An 18,523-nucleotide genomic window follows, 5' to 3' on the forward strand; every position below is an offset into this window, starting at 1 on the left:
AGGAGGTAAGTAAATGTATGGAAGGAAGGGAAGAAACATGGGATCCTCGAATCCTAGAGTTGGGAGAGACCTCGGGGGGGGGGCCGTCCAGCCCAAGCCCATTCTGCCAAGAAGCAGGAAAATCGCCTTCAAAGGGAAGAGTGTGGAGAAGAAAAGAGAACAGAAAGGAAGGAAGGAAGAAAGGAAGGAAGGAAGAAGCCAGGGGAGAAGGAAAGGGAGGAAAGAAGGGAGGGAGTGAAGAGTGTAGAGAAGGAAAGAAAAGAAGGAATATAAAAAGAAAGAAAGAAAGAAAGAAAGAGGAGAAGGGAAGAAAAGAAAGAAGGGAAGAGTGTAGAAAAAAGGAAAGAAGGAAGGGAGGGGGAGGGAAGAGAGTGGAGAAGGAAAGCAAAAGAAGGAAAATAGAAAGAAAGAGGCTAGGGGAGAGGGGAGGGAAGGAACGAAGGGAAGAGTGTAGAAGAAAAGGCAAGGGAGGGAAGGAAAGAAAGAAAGAAGGAAGGAAAATAAAAGGAAAGAGGCTAGAGGAGAGGGGAGGGAAGGAACGAAGATTGTAAAAGGAAAGGAAAGGGAGGGAAGGAAGAGAGTGAAGGAAAGCAAAAGAAGGAAAATAGAAAGAAAGAGGCTAGGGGAGAGGGGAGGGGAGGAAAAAGTAAAGATACATGGATGGGGGAAAGGAAGGAGAGAAGGAAGGAAGTAAAAAAGAATGACAGACGGGAGGATTAAGGGTAGAGAGTGTGGAAGGGAAGGGAAGAAGGAGGAAAGTGAGAAAGAAAGAAGCCAGGGGAGCACCAAAGAAGGAAGGGAAAGGGAAAGACGGGAGGAAGAAACGACAGAAAGAAAAATGAAAGGAAGAAGAGAAAAGAAGAAAGAAGGAAGGAGGGAAGGAAGGAAGGAAGGAAGGAAGGAAGGAAGGAAGGAAGGAAGGAAGGAAGGAAGGAAGGGAAGGGAAGGCAGGCAGGCCAGGCGAACCTCGGAGGCTCCGGGTCTTCTCGCCGCCGCGCCCTTCGCTTCCCTCCGGAGGCAGAGAAGAAGGAGAAGGAGGAGGAGAAGAAGAGGCGCCTCCGAGGGGCTTCCCCGGCCGCCCCGAGACCCCCTTCCCCGGCCCCAGAAGCGGAAGGGAGTCCCCTCCCCCCGAGGGACTCTCCCTGAAGGAAGGCAGAGAAGCCGGAGAAGAGAGGGAAGGGAAAGAAGGGAAAGTGAGGGAAGGGAAAAGGAAAGGGAAAGGAAAAGAAAGAAAACGAAGGAAGGAAGGAAGAGCAAAAGGAGCGAAGGAAGGAAAGGATGAAAGGAGGGGGGAGAAAGAAAGCCGTAGAGCAGAGAAGGGGAGGAAAGGGGGAAGGATAGAAGGAAGGGAATGAAAGAAAGAAGGAAGGAAGGTGGTAGGGCAAAAGGGGAGAATAAAGGGAGGGAGGGAGGAAGGGAGGAAAAGAGGAGAGAAGGAAAGAAAAAGAAGGAAAGCGATAGAGAAGAAGGGAAGGCAGAAGGAAAGGAAGAAAATAATTAAGGGAGTTAAAGAAAGAAGGAAGGTAAAGAGAGAACAAGATAGAGCAAAAGGTGGAAGGAAGGAAAGAAAGAAGGAGAGGAGGAAGGAAAACTAAGGAAAGAAGTAAAGAGAAGGGAAGGAAGGATAGAAGGAAGGAAGGAAGGAGGAGAGGAGGAAGGAAAAATAAGGAAAGGAGGAAAGAGAGAAAGAGAAGGGAAGGAAGGATAGAAGGAAAGAAGAAAGGAAGGAAGGAGGAGAGGAGGAAGGAAAAATAAGGAAAGGAGGAAAGAGAGAAAGAGAAGGGAAGGAAGGAAGGAAGGAAGAGAGAAGGAAGGAAAAATTAGGAAAGGAGGAAAGAGAGAAAGAGAAGGGAAGGAAGGATAGGGAGTGATGATGGAAAGGAAGAAGGGGGGAAAGGAAAGAGGTAGGAAGGAAAGAAAGAAGAAAGGAAGAAAGCAAGGGATCCCCGGAGCGCCAAGAAGGAGGAAGAGGAAGAAGGGAAGGGTCTCCCCAGGAAGTTGGGGGCCCCCTCCCCAAAGAGGTAGGCAGGAAGAGAGAGGCCCTACCTGTCCCTTCTTTCCTTCCTTCCTTCCTTCCTTCTTTCGCGGTCGGGCAAAGCTTCCCGGAGAGGGGGGGGGGGCGGGGCGGAGGAGAGGGGCGTGGCTTAGTGGGCGTGTCCCACCCACCCTCGTGGGGCCCCGCCCCCTTGCCCCCCCGCCCCGCCCTCCCCTGGCGGGGCAGGTGAGGCTGGCCAATCAGCGGGGGCGCCCGGCAGGTGGGCGCTTTATCCGGACCCTGGAGCCCCGCCGCGCCGCCACTCCGAGAGAGAGAGAAAGGGAGAAGGAAGGAGAGGAAGAGAGGAAAGAGAGAGGGGGAAAGAGAAAAAAGAAGGAGAGAAAGGGAAGGAAGGAGGAAGGAAAGAGGTAGAGAAGAAGGGAGAGAAGGAGGGCGGGAGGGCCCTGCTCCTCCAAAAGAAAGGAGAGAAAGAAGGGAAAGAAAGAGGAGGAATAAGGAAAGTAGGAAGGAGGGAAGAAGGGAAGGAAGAAGCGAAAGAAGGTGTGAGAGAAGGAAGGAAGAAGGGAAGGAAAGAGGGAGGGAGGGAAGAAGGGAAAGAAGGAGGGAGGGCGGGAGGGCCTGCTCCTCCAAAAGAAGGGAAGAAGGAGGGAAGAAGTGAAAGAAGGAAGGAAGGAAGAAGGGAGAGCTTGCTCCTCCAAGAGAAGGAAGGAAGGAGGGAAGAAGTGAAAGAAGGAGAAAAGGAAGGAAGGAGGAAGGGCCCTGCTCCTCCAAAGGAGAGAAGGAAGAGAAAGAAGGAAGGAGGGAGGTAAAGAAGGAGGGAGAGAAGGAAAGACGAAGGGAGGGAAGGAGGGAAGGAAAAAGTGAAAGAAGGAGGTAGAGAAGGAAGGGAGGAAGGGCCCTGCTCCTCTAAAGGAAGGGAGGAGAGAAGGAAGGCAAAGAAAGGAGGTAAATAAGGGAGGGAAAAGGGGAGGGAAAGAAAGAGGGCCCTGCTCCTCCAAAGGAAGGAAGGTGAAAAGGAAAGAAGAAGGGAGGGAAAGAAGGACGGAGGGAGGTAAAAAGCGAAAGAAGTAGAGAGAAAAGGAAGGAAAGAAGGGCCCAGCTCCTCTAAAGGAAGCGAGAAGAGAAGGAAAGGAAAGAAAGAGAAGGAGGGAGGGAGGAAGAGAAGAAGGGAAGGAAGAAGTGAAAGAAGGAGGGAGAGAAGGAAGGGAAAGAAAGAGAAGGAGGGAGGAAGAGAAGAAGGGAAGTAAGAAGTGAAAAAAGGAGGGAGAGAAGGAAGGAAAGAAGGGAGGGAGGAGAGAAGTAAGGGAAAGAAAGAGGAGGAGGGAGGGAGAGAAGAAGGGAAGGAAGAAGTGAAAGAAGGAGGGAGAGAAGGAAGGGAAAGAAGGAGGGAGGTCCCTGTTCCTTCGAAGGAAGGGAGGAGAGAAGGAAGGGAAAGAGAAAGAAGGAAGGTAAAGAAGGAAAGAGGGAGGAGGGAAAGAAGAAGGGAAGGGAGAAGCGAAAGAAGGAGGGAGAGAAGGAAGGGCCCTGCTCCTTTACAGGAAGGGAGAAGGTAAAGAAGGAGGGAGGGAGAGAAGAAGGGAAGGAAAAATCGAAAGAAGAAGGGAGGGAGGGAAAGGAGGAGTGTCTTGTTCCTCCGAAGGAAGGAAGGAGAGAAGGAAAGAGAAAGAAGGAAGGTAAAGAAGGAAAGAGGGAGGAGGGAAAGAAGAAGGGAAGGGCGAAGTGAAAGAAGGAGAGAAGGAAGAAGGAAGGGAAAGAAGGAGGGAGGTCCCAGTTCCTCCGAAGGAAGGGAGGAGAGAAGGAAGGGAGAGGAGGGAGGAGGGAAAGAAGAAGGGAAGGGAGAAGTGAAAAAAGGAGGGAGAGAAGGAAGAAGGAAGGGAAAGAAGGAGGGAGGTCCCTGTTCCTCTGAAGGAAGGGAGGAGAGAAGGAAAGAGGGAGGAGGGAAAGAAGAAGCGAAAGAAGGAGGGAGAGATGGAAGGAATGAAGGAAAGAAGGAGGGAGGGAGAGAAGTAGGGAAGGAAGAAGGGAGGGAGGGAAAGAAGGAGTGTCTTGTTCCTCCGAAGGAAGGAAGGAGAGAAGGAAGGGAAATAAAGGGAAGGGAGGAAGGGCTGAGCTCTTGCAAAGGAAGGAGGGAAGGAAGGAGGGAGTGAAAGAAAGAGAAGGAGAGGGGAGAAGGGAAGGCAGTCAGTCAGTGGGGCGGGGGTCTCTGTCCTGCTGGCCATGTTCCAGGCCTCCCTGGGGGCGGGGGCGGGCGCGGGGGCGTCCAAGCGCTGCTTCTCCATCGAGTCCCTGGTGGGCAAGGACCCGCTCCCGGCGGTGGGGGCGGCGACGGCGGTGGGGGCCCCCGGGGGCCTGGGCTGCTTCCAGGGGGGCTTCCCGGCCTGCCCGGGCCCCCGCCCGCCCCTCTTCGGCAGCCCCCCCGAGCTGCTCTTCGCCGAGAGCCTGGCCCCGCCCCGCCTGGCGCCCCCGCCCCACCCCCACGCCCCGCCGCCCCCCTCCGGAGCCCCCCCGGCGCCCTTCTTCGCCGCCCCGCCGCCCCCTCCCCGACCCACCGCCGCAACAGCAGCAGCAGACCCCCTCGGCTTCTACCCCTGGGTCCTCCGGAGCCGCTTCTTCGGGCACCGCTTCCAAGGTAAGGCGGGATGAGAAGGGGGGGGTCCCAAAAAGGAGGGGAGGGGTCCTCCATCCCTGGGGCATCCGCACTGCGGGGTTAACGCGCTTTGAGATGCTGGGAGTTGCACTTTGGAAGCTTCTCCATGTGGTCATAGTGCAGACCAGGCAAGGGTCAGCTTTGGCCCTCCTTCCTGGGGTTTGGACTCCAACTCCCACCATTCCTCACAGCCTCAGGCCCCTTCCTTTCCCCCCCTCAGCCGCTTAAGCGGCTGAGGGGGGAAAGGAAAGGGCCTGAGGCTGTGAGGAATGGTGGGAGTTGGAGTCCAAAAGCCCTGGAAGGCCCAAGTTCTCTCAAGGAGGAAAGAGGACTCTGGACTCAAGGATAGGAAGGACTTCCTGAAGGCAAGGAGAGCTGGACAATAGCCTGGGAGTCAGCTGTGAGGAATGGTGGGAGTTGGAGTCCAAAAGCTCTGGAAGGACCTCTATCGGGAGGGCTTGGGTGGTGTCTTCCTGCCTGGCGGAGGGGAAGGAAGGAAGGAAGGGAAAAAAAGAAGGAAAGAAGTCACTTTGCTCTTCTCTGAGAACGAGGCTGGGTGGACCTCTGTCGGGAGGGCTTGGGTGGAAGGAAGGAAAGGAGGAAGGAAGGAAAGAAAGAAAGAAGGGAGGGAGGGAGGGAGGAAGCAGGGAAGAAAAGAAGGAGGGAAGGAAGAAAAGGTAGGGAGGGAGGGAGGAAAGAGGAAGGAAGGAAATAAAGGATGGAAGGAGGAAAGAAAAGAAGGAAGGAAAGAAAGACAGAAAGGAAGATAGGAAGGAAGGAAGGAAATAAAAAAAGAAGAAAGGAAAGAAAGAAGAAGGGAGGGAGGAAATAAAGAAGGAAGCAGGGAAGGAAGGACGAAATGAAGGGAAGGAAGAAGGAAAGGAAGGAAAGTGGAAAGAAGAAAGGAAGGAAATAAAAAGGAAGGATGGAAGCAGGGAAGAAAAGAAGGAAGGAAAGAAAGAAAGGCAGGAAGGAAGGAAGGAAGACAGGACGACAGGAAGGAAAGAAAGAAAGAAGAAAGGAAGGAAGGAAAGAAGGAAGGAATGAAACTGGAAAGAAAGAAGGAAGGAAAGAAAGAAAGGAGGGAAGGCAGGAAGGAAGGAAAGAAAGACAGACAGAAAGGAAGAAAGGAAGACAGGACGACAGGAAGGAAGGAAATAAAGAAAGAAGAAAGAAAGGGAGGAAAGAAAGAAAGAAGGAAGGAAAGAAAGAAGAAAGGAGGGAAGGAAGGAAAGAGAGAGAGAGAGAAGGATGGAAGTAGGGAAGGAAAGAAAGAAAGACAGACAGAAAGGAAGGAAGACAGGACGACAGGAAGGAAAGAAGACAGGACAACAGGAAGGAAGGAAATAAAGAAAGAAGGAAGGAAGCTGGAAAGAAAGAGGGAAGGAAAGAAGAAAGGATGGAAGGCAAGAAGGAAGGAAAGAGAAATAGAGAGAGAAGGGGACTCGTCTGGATGGCCTTTGGGGTCTCCTCGATCCCTTTCCCCTGGACTCCTTTCCCTCATCCTGTCTCTGTGCCTTTGCTGTAGTCCACTCGCCCCTTTTGACTGGCTTGGCCCAGAACTGGACTCTCTCTGCTCCCAGGTCAAGAGCTTTGACCAAAGCAGAAGAGACTGGGAATAGGACTTCAGGGGAAAAGAAGGGGACCTGAGGCCAGGAATGGTGGGAGTTGAAGTCCACAACACCTGGAGGGAAGGCCCAAGTTGTCCCAGGTCTGATTTAGACTCGATTTTCCTCTTGATTCATCTGGACTAAAGCTTTTCCTCTGTGTGACTGAATGGAAGTGAGATTTGGAGTCCTATCATTCCCACTTTTCCCTCTGTTTTACACTTCTAAATCTTATATTTATCATTTCTTCTAAACTTTGTAATTCTCCCTTTTCTACATTCATTTCTTCGTAATTCTCTCTTTTCTACATTCATTTCTTCGTAATTCTCCCTTGTATTATTTTTGTATTGTTGAAGGCTTTCATGGCTGGAATCACTGGGTTGTTGTAGGTTTTTTCGTGCTCTAGCAGCATTCTCTCCTGACATTTCGCCCACATCTATGGCAAGCATCCTCAGAGGTTGAGAGGTTTTATTATTTTCTTTTTTTGATCTAATTATCATCTCCCACCATTATTATTTTGTGTCCATTGTATTATTTATTCTCCACATTGTACAGCCCTCCTTCTCTCTACTTTGTTGACAATTCTCCTTTTGGGTTGCTGTGAATTTTCCCGGGCTGTGTGGCCATGTTCCAGAAGCATTCTCTCCTGATGTTTCGCCTGCATCTGTGGCAGGCATCCTCAGAGGTTGTGAAGTCGATCTATATAAATAAAATATATTTTTCTAGTAATATATAAACTCCATTTACCATATAGATAATATATGCATTCAATTTTCTAGTAATATATACACTCCATTTACCATATAGATAATATATACATTCATTGGGTTCTTGTAGGTTTTTTCGGGCTATATGGCCATGTTCCAGAAGCATTCTCTCCTGACGTTTCGCCTGCATCTGTGGCAGGCATCCTCAGAGGTTGCGAGGTCTATCTATCTATATAAATAAACATGTACTGTTAGTTTGTGGGGTTAACATAACTCAAGAACCACTGGGCTGATTGACACCAAATTTGGACACAAGACACCTCTCAGGCCACTGAGTGACCATCACTCATAAAAACACTGGAAAACACAGCAGAAGGGACTTAAAAAGCCAAAAAACCACATACAATGCATGCACATAACCACATATATACACATAACTCAAAAACCACAGGGCTGATTGACACCAAATTTGCACACAAGACACCTCTCAGGCCAATGAGTGACCATCACTCATAAAACACTGGAAAACACAGCAGAAGAGACTTAAAAAGCCAAAAAAACACATAAAATGCATGCACATAACCACATATATACACACATACACACACACACAAAACACATATACACAGACTGGGCCACAGCAACGTGTGGCAGGGGATGGCTAGTAATATATAAACTCCATTTACCATATAAATATATAAATTCATTTTTCTAGTAATATATAAACTCCATTTACCATATAGATAATATATACATCCAATTTTCTAGTAATATATAAACTCCATTTACCATATAAATATATACATTCAATTTTCTAGTAATATATAAACTCCATTTACCATATAGATAATATATACACCCAATTTTCTAGTAATATATAAACTCCATTTACCATATAAATTTATAAATTCAATTTTCTAGTAATATATAAACTCCATTTACCATATAGATAATATATACATTCAGTTTTCTAGTAATATATAAACTCCATTTACCATATGGAAAATATATACATTCATTTTTCTAGTAATATATAAACTCCATTTACCATATAGATACATACATTCAATTTTCTAGTAATATATAAACTCCATTTACCATATAGATACATACATTCAATTTTCTAGTAATATATAAACTCCATTTACCATATAGATAATATATAAATTCATTGGGTTCTTGTAGGTTTTTCGGGCTATATGGCCATGTTCTAGAAGCATTCTCTCCTGACGTTTCGCCTGCATCTGTGGCAGGCATCCTCAGAAGTTGTGAGGTCTATCTATCTATATAAATAAAAATGTCATGTTAGTTTGTGCGATTAACATAACTCAAGAACCATTGGGCGGATTGACACCAAATTTGGACACAAGACACTCCATTTACCATATAGATAATATATACATCCAATTTTCCTAGTTTCCAACAGACCTCACAACCTCTGGGGATGCCGTCCATAGATGCAGGCGAAACTTCAGGAGAGAATGCTTCTGGAACATGGCCAGGCAGACCAGAAAACTCACAGCAACCCAAACCTCACAACCTCTGAGGATGCCTGCCCTAGATGTGGGCGAAAGGTCAGGAGAGAATGCTTCTTGAACATGGCCAGGCAGTCCAGAAAACTCACAGCAACCCAAACCTCACAACCTCTAAGGCTGCCTGCCCTAGATGTAGGCGAAAGGTCAGGAGAGAATGCTTCTTGAACATGGCCATCTAGCCCAGAAAACTCACAGCAACCCAAACCTCACAACCTTTAAAGATGCCTGTCCTAGATGTGGGCGAAAGATCAGGAGAGAATGCTTCTTGAACATGGCCATCCAGCCTGGAAAACTCACAACAACCCAGTGATTCCGGCCATGAAAGCCTTCGACAACACAAGGCCTATCTTTCTCCTTTTCTGCAATGTTTATCGTTCTCTTTCGAGGCTATTCTTCCTCCCTTTGCGCCCAAGGTTGTGCTTCTTCTGCCTGTATCTCCACCTGGCAGTTCTCCTCATTTGGAAGAGAATTAATGCTGAAAGGATGATGGAAATCTCCCTCTCCCCGGAGGCGCCTTCTTCGCCTCTTTCCGGGGTTGGTTTTATCTCGAGGCCGAGGCTTGTTTACACGCCTCCGGCGCTCGATCCGGATTAGCGGTGTCTTTTGGCCCGATAGGGAGGGGGGTCCTCTTTATCCAATGGCCCCCTCCCCTAGAGAAAGGGAAGAGGACCCTTTTCCTTGGGAAATGGGAGGAAAAGAGGCATCATTTGGCGCCTTGTTTATCTTTGGAGAGATCTCTCTCCGAGTGCGCACCGAGGCGAATCCGGGTTTGCTCCTTCCGTGAACGGCGATCCGGGTTAAAGGGGTCCTTTCTCCGAAGTGGAAGGCTGTCTATCCAATGCCCTTTCCCTTAGAGAAAGGAAAGAGGACCCTTTTCCTGTGGAAATGGGAGGAAAAGAGGATTCATTTCCGTGCGCAAAAGAGCCTTGTTTGTGTTTGGATTGAGAGATCTCTCTCTCGCCGCGCGCTCACCGAGGCGAATCCGGGTTTGCTCCTTCCGGGAATGCCGATTCGGATTAAAGGGGACCTTTCCCGGAAATGGGAGGTTGCCTAGCCAATGCCCCTTCCCTTAGAGAAAGGGAATAGGACCCTTTTCCTTGGGAAATGGGAGGAAAAGAGGATTCACTTCCGTGCGCAAAAGAGCCTTGTTTGTGTTTGGATGGAGAGATCTCTCTCTCGCCGCGCGCGCACCGAGGCGAATCCGGGTTTGTTCCTTCCGTGAAGGCCGATTCGGATTAAAGGGGACCTTTCCCGGAAATGGGAGGTTGCCTAGCCAATGCCCCTTCCCTTAGAGAAAGGGAATAGGACCCCTTTCCTTGGGAAATGGGAGAAAAAGAGGCATCATTTCCGTGCCCAAAACTGCCTTGTTTATCTTTGGAGAGATCACTTGCCTTGTTTGTGTTTGGAGAGATCTCTCGCCCCGAGGGGAATTCGGGTTTGTTTCTTTTGTGAACGCCGATTTGGATTAACGGGGTCCTTTCCCGGAAATAGAAGGATATCTATCTAATGCCCCTTCCCTTACAGAAAGGGAATAGGACCCTTTTCCTTGGGAAATGGGAAGAAAAGAGGACTCATTTCCGTGCTCAAAACTGCCTTGTTTATCTTTGGAGAGATCACTCGCCGAGCGCGCCCCGAGGCGAATCCGGGTTTGTTCCTTCCGTGAACGCCGATTCGGATTAACGGGGCCCTTTCCCGGAAATAGAAGGATATCTATCTAATGCCCCTTCCCTTACAGAAAGGGAAGAGGCCCCTTTTCCTTGGGAAATGGGAGGAAAAGAGGACTCATTTCAGTGCTCAAAACTGTCTTGCTTATGTTTGGAGAGATCTCTCGCCGCGCGCGCACCGAGGCCAATCCGGGTCTGTTCCTTCCGTGAACGCCGATTCGGATTAAAGGGGCCTTTTCCCGGAAATGGAAGGCTGTCTATCCAATGCCTCTTCCCTTAAAGAAAGGGAAAAAGACCCCTTCCCTTTGCAAATGGGAGGAAAAGAGGCATCATTTCAGTGCGCAAAAATTGCCTTGTTTATCTTTGGAGAGATCACTCGCCGAGCGCGCCCCGAGGCGAATTCGCGTTTGTTCCTTTTGTGAACGCCATTCCGGAATAACAGGGCCCTTTCCCGGAAATGGAAGGCTGTCTATCCAATGCCCCTTCCCTTAAAGAAAGGGAAAAAGACCCCTTCCCTTTGCAAATGGGAGGAAAAGAGGCATTACTTCCATGCGCAAAACTGCCTTGTTTGTGTTTCAATAGAGAGATCTCTCTCGCCGCACGCGCGCACCCGAAGCGAATCCGGGTTTGTTCCTTCCGTGAACGTTGATTCGGATTAAAGGGGCCCTTTCCCGGAAATGGAAGGCTGCCTATCCAATACCCCTTTCCTTAGAGAAAGGGAAGAGGACCCCTTCCCTTTGAAAATGGGAGGAAAAAAGGCATAATGTATTGTCGAAGTCTTTCATGGCCGGATTCACTGGGTTGTTGTAGTATTTTTCGGGCTATATGTCCATGTTCTAGAGGCATTCTCTCCTGACGTTTCGCCTGCATCTATGGCAAGCATCCTCAGAGGTAGTGAGGTCTGTTGGAATTAGGAAAAATTGGGTTTATATATCTGTGGAATGACCAGGGCATAATTTCCATGCGCAAAACTGCCTTGTTTGTGTTTGGATGGAGAGATCTCTCTTTCCGGGTCTGTGTTCCTTCCCTGAAAGATTTCTCCAAAAATACAACACAGAAGCCTCATCTACATTGCACTACAATGCAGTCTGAAACCGTATTTATATATATCCCAGTTCAAACTGCACCATATAGATCTATCCTGGGGATATAATGGGGTTCAAGGAAGCGACCTTGTTTTGGGCACGGTTGCTGATCCAGCCCAAGATCCAAGGTAGGGTAAACCTCGGCTGGATTTCAGTGGCCATAGACTCTATGCTGACCACATAATGCAGTTCCAAACTGGACTATATGCCAGGCATGGACCAGCTTTGGCCTTCCCTCCAGGTGTTTTGGACTCCAACTCCCACCATTCCTCACAGCCTCAGGCCCTTTCCTTTCCCCCCTCAGCCGCTTAAGCGGCTGAGGGGGGAAAGGAAGGGGCCTGAGGCTGTGAGGAATGGTGGGAGTTGGAGTCCAAAACACCTGGAGGGCTGAGGTTCGCCCTAATCTAGCCCTTGGCAGAAAGAATGATTCCCAAGCATCTTCTCTTCGAAAAGGCCAATGTTTTGATGCATAAACAGACTTGGTTCCATTCGAAATGCGTCAAAGGACCCTTCCAAACCAAACAGGTCTTCTCTAGTTCCTCAAAATGTGCTCCAAGGGAACCTCTCGGCATCTGGCAGATCTCTCTCGTGATCTGGAGAGCCTTCTCCTCCATTTGGATGGACCAGTTGGTTTCCTCTTTGGAGAAGGGAGCCCAAGGAGGTCCAAGGGAAAGAAAGTTTCCTCCTTGCCAGGAAATGCAGCCTAAAAAGAGGAGGTTTTGGGGAGTCTAACGCTTCGGGGAGGAAGGGAGAGAAGGAAGGGAGGAAAGAAAGAGGAAGAAGAAAGGCAAGAGAGAGAGAGAGAGAGAAGGAAGGAAAGAGAGAAGGAAGGAAAAAGAGACAGAGAAGGAAGGAAGGAAAGAAAGAGAGAAGAGAGAAAGGAGGAAAGAGAGAGGGAAGGAAGGAAAGAGAAAGAGAGAAGGAAGGGAGACGGAAGGAAAGAGAGGGAAGGAAGGAAAGAAAGAAAGAAAGAGAAAAGGAAGGAAAGGAAGGAGGGAAAGAAAGAGAGAAAGAGGAAAAGAAGGGAAGGAAAGAAAGAAAGATGGGAAGGAAAGGAAGGATGGAAAGAGAGAGAGAAGGAAGGAAAGAAAGAAAGAAGGAGGGAAGAAGGAAGGAAGGAAAGGAAAGAAGGAAAGAGAGGGAGAAGGTAGGAAAGAAGGAAAGAGAGGGAGAAGGTAGGAAAGAAGGAAGGAAAGAAAGAGGGGGGAGAGAAGGAAGGAAAGAGAGAGAAGGAAGGAAGGAAAGAAAGAAAGAGAGAGAAAAAAGAAGGAAAGGAAGGAAAGAAAGAATGAGAGAGGGAAAGAAGGAAGGAAAGGAAAGAAGGAAAGAAGGAAAAAAAAGGGAGAGGGAGAGAAGGAAGAAAGGGGGAGAGAGAAGGAAAGAAAGAAAGAAAGAGGGAAGGAAAGAAGGAAGGAAGGGAAGGTTCCAACAAGGTTTTCTTGGGGAGCGGGCGTGACGAATCGGGCGTTTTTCAGTGGGGAGGGACCCCCAAAAGGACCCTCTTTGCGGGGAGAAGCAACACTTTCAAGCCTGGCCCGCTTTAGGGAAGTTTTTGAGTGGATTTTGCGCCTCTTTGGGGCCCCTTTTCCTTCTTTTTGGGGCGAATCGTGTCCCAAATCCGGAGCGAAAGAGGAGACGGACCCGCGACGGAGGAAAGGCCGGACTTCTTCGATTCAGGGCCGAGAGAGTCAATCCCGGGATGGAATGGCACTCCCTTTGGGGGGCCCTCGGTCCCTTTAAAAACCCCAAATAGCTTAGGTCTCTGTGTAGTGTTGAAATATTGGGTTTCTGTTCCACGACAGGGAAGAATGAATAGTTTGTTTCCTGTTGAGTTTCCTTCTTGCTCTGCCTTTGCCTTGCTTATCATGGTGCTCTTGGGAGGTCCTGTTTGCCTTGAGTCTTGAGTCCATGTTTTGGGAAGAAGAAGAAGAAAGGAGGGGAGGAAAGAAAGTAAAGGAAGAATGGAAAGAAATAAGGGAGAAAATGGAAGGAAAGGAAGGAAGGAAGGAGGAAAGAAAGGGAAGGGAAGGGAAATTATACAACACTATGTAACAAAATTTGAAAAATGTTCTCTTCCTGGTTTGAAAGTGTTATTTCTGTTTAGTTGGGCAGTTCTTACTTGGAAAGTAGTCCTTCTCCTCCAGAACAACAATGTGGGTGCCACAAAAAGAAAGAATTGAATGAAAGAAGGGGGGAAATAGAAGGAGAGAAAGGGAACAGAGAGAAAGGAAGGAAGGAAAAAAGGGAAGAGAGGAAGGAAGGAAGGAAGGAAGGAAGGAAAAAAGAAGGGAAGAAGGGAGGGAGGGAGGGAAGGAAGGAAGGAGGAAAGGAGAGAAGGAAGGAAAAAGAAGGGAAGAAGGGAAGGAAAGAAAAAAGGAAGGAAGGAATGAAAAGGGAAGGATGAAAGAAATAATGAATGGAAGGAAGGGAAAAGAGGAAGGAAGAAGGGAAGGAGGGAAGAAAGGAAGAAGGGAAGGGAAGAAAAAAGGGAAGGAAAGAAAAAAGGAAGGAAGGAATGAAAAGGGAAGGACGAAAGAATGAATGGAAGGAAGGGAAAAGAGGAAGGAAGAAGGGAAGGAGGGAAGAAAGGAAGAAGGGAAGGGAAGAAAAAAGGGAAGGAAAGAAAAAAGGAAGGAAGGAATGAAAAGGGAAGGACGAAAGAAAGAATGAATGGAAGGAAGGGAAAAGAGGAAGGAAGAAGGGAAGGAAGAAAGGAAGGAAAAAGAAGGGAAGGGAAAAAGGGAGGGAATGAAGGAAGGAAGGAAAAAGAAGGAAAGGAAGGAAAAAGGCAAAGAAGGAAAAAAGAAGGGAGGGAATGAAGAAAGAAGGGAAGAAAGGGAAAAAGAAGGGAAGGAAGGAAAAGGGCTTCTTACTGCCTGGGGGAATCCTTTGTTGGTTTGTTGGATACTAGGAAAATGAGGTTTATATACCTGTGGAATAATGTCCGGGGTGGGGGAAAGAACTCTTGTCTGTTGGAGGTAGGTGTGAATGTTTCAATTGGCCACCTTGATTAGCGTTTAATGGCCTAACAGTTTCAAGGTCTGGCTTCTTACTGCCTGCGGGAATCCTTTGTTGGTTTGTTGGAAACTAGGAAAATGAGGTTTATATACCTGTGGGGGTGGAAGAAAGAACTCTTGTCTGTTGGAGGTAGGTGGCCTAACAATTTCAAGGTCTGGCTTCTTACTGCACGGGGGAATCCTTTGTTGGGAGGTGATTAGCTGGCCCTAATTGTTTCTTGTCTGGAATTCCCCTGTTTTTTTGATCTACGTATTTATTATATACAGTATTCAATCTACATCAGGCCTGGCTGTTAGGAATTGTGGGAGTTGAAGTCCAAAACACCTGGAGGGAGAGCCAAAGTTTGCCCATGTTTGCATATATTGTTGTTGTTGTTGTTGTTGTTATATACACAACGAGATGAGTCCACAGCAAACAAGGCTACTCTGCTGGCTGTTGTATTGCATCACACATTGGACACTTCCCAGGTGTCTAGATCCGGGTAGGGTGGCCTTTTGTGGCTGACAGGTGGTAATTTTGTCGGCACCCTTTGTGTTTAAGTGCAGGCCAAGGTCTTGAGGCACTGCACCCGCATTATAAGTATTCTTATACAATTTATAAAGACAAGAATGGGTTGCTGGAGGTTTTTTTGGGCTATATGGCCATGGTCTAGAGGCATTCTTTCCTGACGTTTCGCCTGCATCTATGGCAAGCATCCTCAGAGGTTGTGAGGTCTGTTGGAAGTAGGAAAAATTTGGGGATTTTTCTCTCTTCTTACCCAAGAAAGCATTTTTCCGGTTCCAACTCTCAATCTCTTCCTCCTAGAATCCTAGAATCCTAGAATCCAAGAGTTGGAAGAGACCTCATGGGCCATCCAGTCCAACCCCATTCTGCCAAGAAGCAGGAATATCGCATTCAAATCACCCCTGACAGATGGCCATCCAGCCTCTGTTGAAAAGCTTCCAAAGAAGGAGCCTCCACCACACTCTGGGGCAGAGAGTTCCACTGCTGAACGGCTCTCACAGTCAGGAAGTTCTTCCTCGTGTTCAGATGGAATCTCCTTTCTTGTAGTTTGAAGCCATTGTTTCGCGTCCTAGTCTCCAAGGAAGCAGTAAACAAGCTTGCTCCCTCCTCCTCCCTGTGGCTTCCTCTCACATATTTATACATGTTATCATATCTCCTCTCATCCTTCTCTTCTTCAGGCTAAACTTGCCCAGCTCTTTAAGGCACTCCTCATAGGGTTTGTTCTCCAGACCCTTCGTCCTTTGAGTCTCCCTCCTCTGGACACATTCCAGCTTAGAGTCAACATCTCTCTTGAATTGTGGTGCCCAGAATTGGACACAATATTCCAGGTGTGATCTAACCAAGGCGGAATAGAGCATGGGGAGCATGACTTCCCTAGATCTAGACACTAGGCTCCTCGTGACGAGCGGAGTGCCGCAGGGTTCTGTCCTGGGCCCGGTCCTGTTCAACATCTTTATTAATGACTTAGATGAAGGGCTAGAAGGCATGATAATCAAGTTTGCAGATGACACCAAATTGGGAGGGATAGCCAATAGTCCAGAGGACAGGAGCAGAATTCAAAACGATCTTGACAGATTAGAGAGATGGGCCAAAACTAACAAAATGAAGTTCAACAGTGACAAATGCAAGATACTCCACTTTGGCAGAAAAAATGAAATGCAAAGATACAGAATGGGGGACAATGCCTGGCTCGAGAGCAGTACGTGTGAAAAAGATCTTGGAGTCCTCGTGGACAACAAGTTAAACATGAGCCAACAATGTGATGTGGCGGCAAAAAAAGCCAATGGGATTTTGGCCTGCATCAATAGGAGCATAGTGTCTAGATCTAAGGAAGTAATGCTACCCCTCTATTCTGCTTTGGTTAGACCACATCTGGAATATTGTGTCCAATTCTGGGCACCACAATTCAAGAGAGAGATTGACAAGCTGGAATGTGTCCAGAGGAGGGCGACTAAAATGATCAAGGGTCTGGAGAACAAGCCCTATGAGGAGCGGCTTAGGGAACTGGGCATGTTTAGCCTGAAGAAGAGAAGGCTGAGAGGAGATATGATAGCCATGTATAAATATGTGAGAGGAAGCCACAGGGAGGAGGGAGCAAGCTTGTTTTCTGCTTCCTTGGAGACTAGGACGCAATGGAACAATGGCTTCAAACTACAAGAGAGGAGATTCCATCTGAACATTAGGAAGAACTTCCTGACTGTGAGAGCCGTTCAGCAGTGGAACTCTCTGCCCCGGAGTGTGGTGGAGGCTCCTTCTTTGGAAGCTTTTAAGCAGAGGCTGGATGGCCATTTGTCAGGGGTGATTTGAATGCATTATTCCTGCTTCTTGGCAGAATGGGGTTGGACTGGATGGCCCATGAGGTCTCTTCCAACTCTTTGATTCTATGATTCTATGATTCTATGATGCAGGCATTATGTGGTCAGTGTAGAGCCATATAATGAAGTTTTTTGCGGTTCAAGATCTAGAGATTATTTCACCATGCACTTTATGAGACTGATATTGATTGCAGTTGTTTTATACCCGCAGCTACTGTTGCATTTTATTGATCTTAACCAGGGAGGGTTTGTGATGTTTATGTTGGTTGTTATTGCTTTTGTATTATTATTGTCTTTGCACTTTTCGTATTTTGCGTGTTTGCACCTTTGAGTGCCTTGTGAGCCGCTCCAAGTATTATTATTATTATTATTATTATTATTATTATTATTCAAATGACATTATGTAGATTTGCACTGACCATACAATGCATATTCAAATGGCATTATATAGATTGATACTGACCATATAATACAGTACAAATTGCATTGCATGGCTCTACACTGACCATATAATGCAAAATCAATATGGGCCTATACACTGGCAATATAATGCAGTTCAAAGGGCATTGTATAGCTCTACACTGACCATATAATGCACATTATAGTATTGTATGGCTCTACATTGACCATATAATGCACTTCAAATGGCATCGTATGGCTCTACACTGACCATATAATGCAAATTCGATATGGGCCTATATATGGACCATATCATGTAAATTCAAATGACATTGTATGGCTCTACACTGACCATATCATACATATTATAGTATTGTATGGCTCCACACTGACCATATCATGCAAATTCAATATGGGTCTCTACACTGACCATATAATACAGTTCAAATGGCACCGTATGGCTCTACATTGACCATATCATGCAAGTTCAATATGGGTCTCTATACTGACTATATAATGCACTTCAAATGGCATTGTATGGCTCTACACTGATCATATAATGCAAGTTCAATATGGGTCTCTACACTGACCATATAATGCATATTATAGTATTGTATGACTCTATACTGACTTTATAATGCATATTATAGTATTGTATAGGAGCCCCCGGTGGCGCAGTGGGTTAAACCCCTGTGCTGGCAGGACTGAAGACCGACAGGTCGCAGGTTCAAATCCGGGGAGAGGCGGATGAGCTCCCTCTATTAGCTCCAGCTCCTCATGCGGGGACATGAGAGAAGCCTCCCACAAGGATGATAAAAACATCAAATCATCCGGGCATCCCCTCGGCAACGTCCTTGTAGACGGCCAATTCTCTCACATCAGAAGCGACTTGCAGTTTCTCAAGTCGCCAAAAAAATAGTATTGTATGGCTCTACATTGACTATATAATGCACTTCAAATGGCATTGTATGGGGCTACACTGACCATATCATGCACATTCAAATGGCACTGTATGGCTCTACACTGACCATATCATGCATATTATAGTACTAGCCTTCCCCTGCTACACGTTGCTGTGGCCCAGTCTGTGTATATGTATTTTGTGTGTGTATATATTTGTGTATATGTATATATGTGTGTGTGCTGGCGTATATATATGTAGTTTTGTGCATGTGTTGTATTTTTTTTTTTGCTATTTGGCTTTTTATGTCTCTTCCACTGTGTTTTTCAGTGTTTTTATGAGTGGTGGTCACTCGTTGGCCTGATAAGATGTATTGTGTCCAAATTTGGTGTCAATTCGTCCAGTGGGTTTTGAGTTATGTTCATCCCACAAACAAACATTACATTTTTATTTATATAGATTGTATGGCTCTACACTGACCATATAATGCATATTATAGTATTGTATGGCTTTACACTGACCGTATAATGCAGTTCAAATGGCATTGTATGGGCTACACTGACCATCTCATGCACATTCAATATGGGTCTCTACACTGACCATATCATGCATATTATAGTATTGCATGGCTCTACATTGACCGTAT

The 18,523-nt window shown here is 47.1% G+C and overlaps 1 protein-coding gene across 1 annotated transcript in view; it reads left to right on the forward strand.

The window, feature by feature from the left end:
- Positions 1 to 4,213: 4,213 nt before the first annotated feature.
- The window catches only part of EMX1 (empty spiracles homeobox 1), a 38,691-nt gene continuing 24,381 nt past the window's right edge, over positions 4,214 to 18,523 (forward strand). Inside the window, exon 1 of the mRNA XM_060779650.2 lies at positions 4,214 to 4,625. Coding sequence (XP_060635633.2) covers positions 4,214 to 4,625 — 412 coding nt within the window. The remainder of the gene's footprint in view (positions 4,626 to 18,523) is intronic.

Source organism: Anolis sagrei, chromosome 5, assembly GCF_037176765.1.
Source record: "Anolis sagrei isolate rAnoSag1 chromosome 5, rAnoSag1.mat, whole genome shotgun sequence".
NCBI classification, from domain to species: domain Eukaryota; kingdom Metazoa; phylum Chordata; class Lepidosauria; order Squamata; family Dactyloidae; genus Anolis; species Anolis sagrei.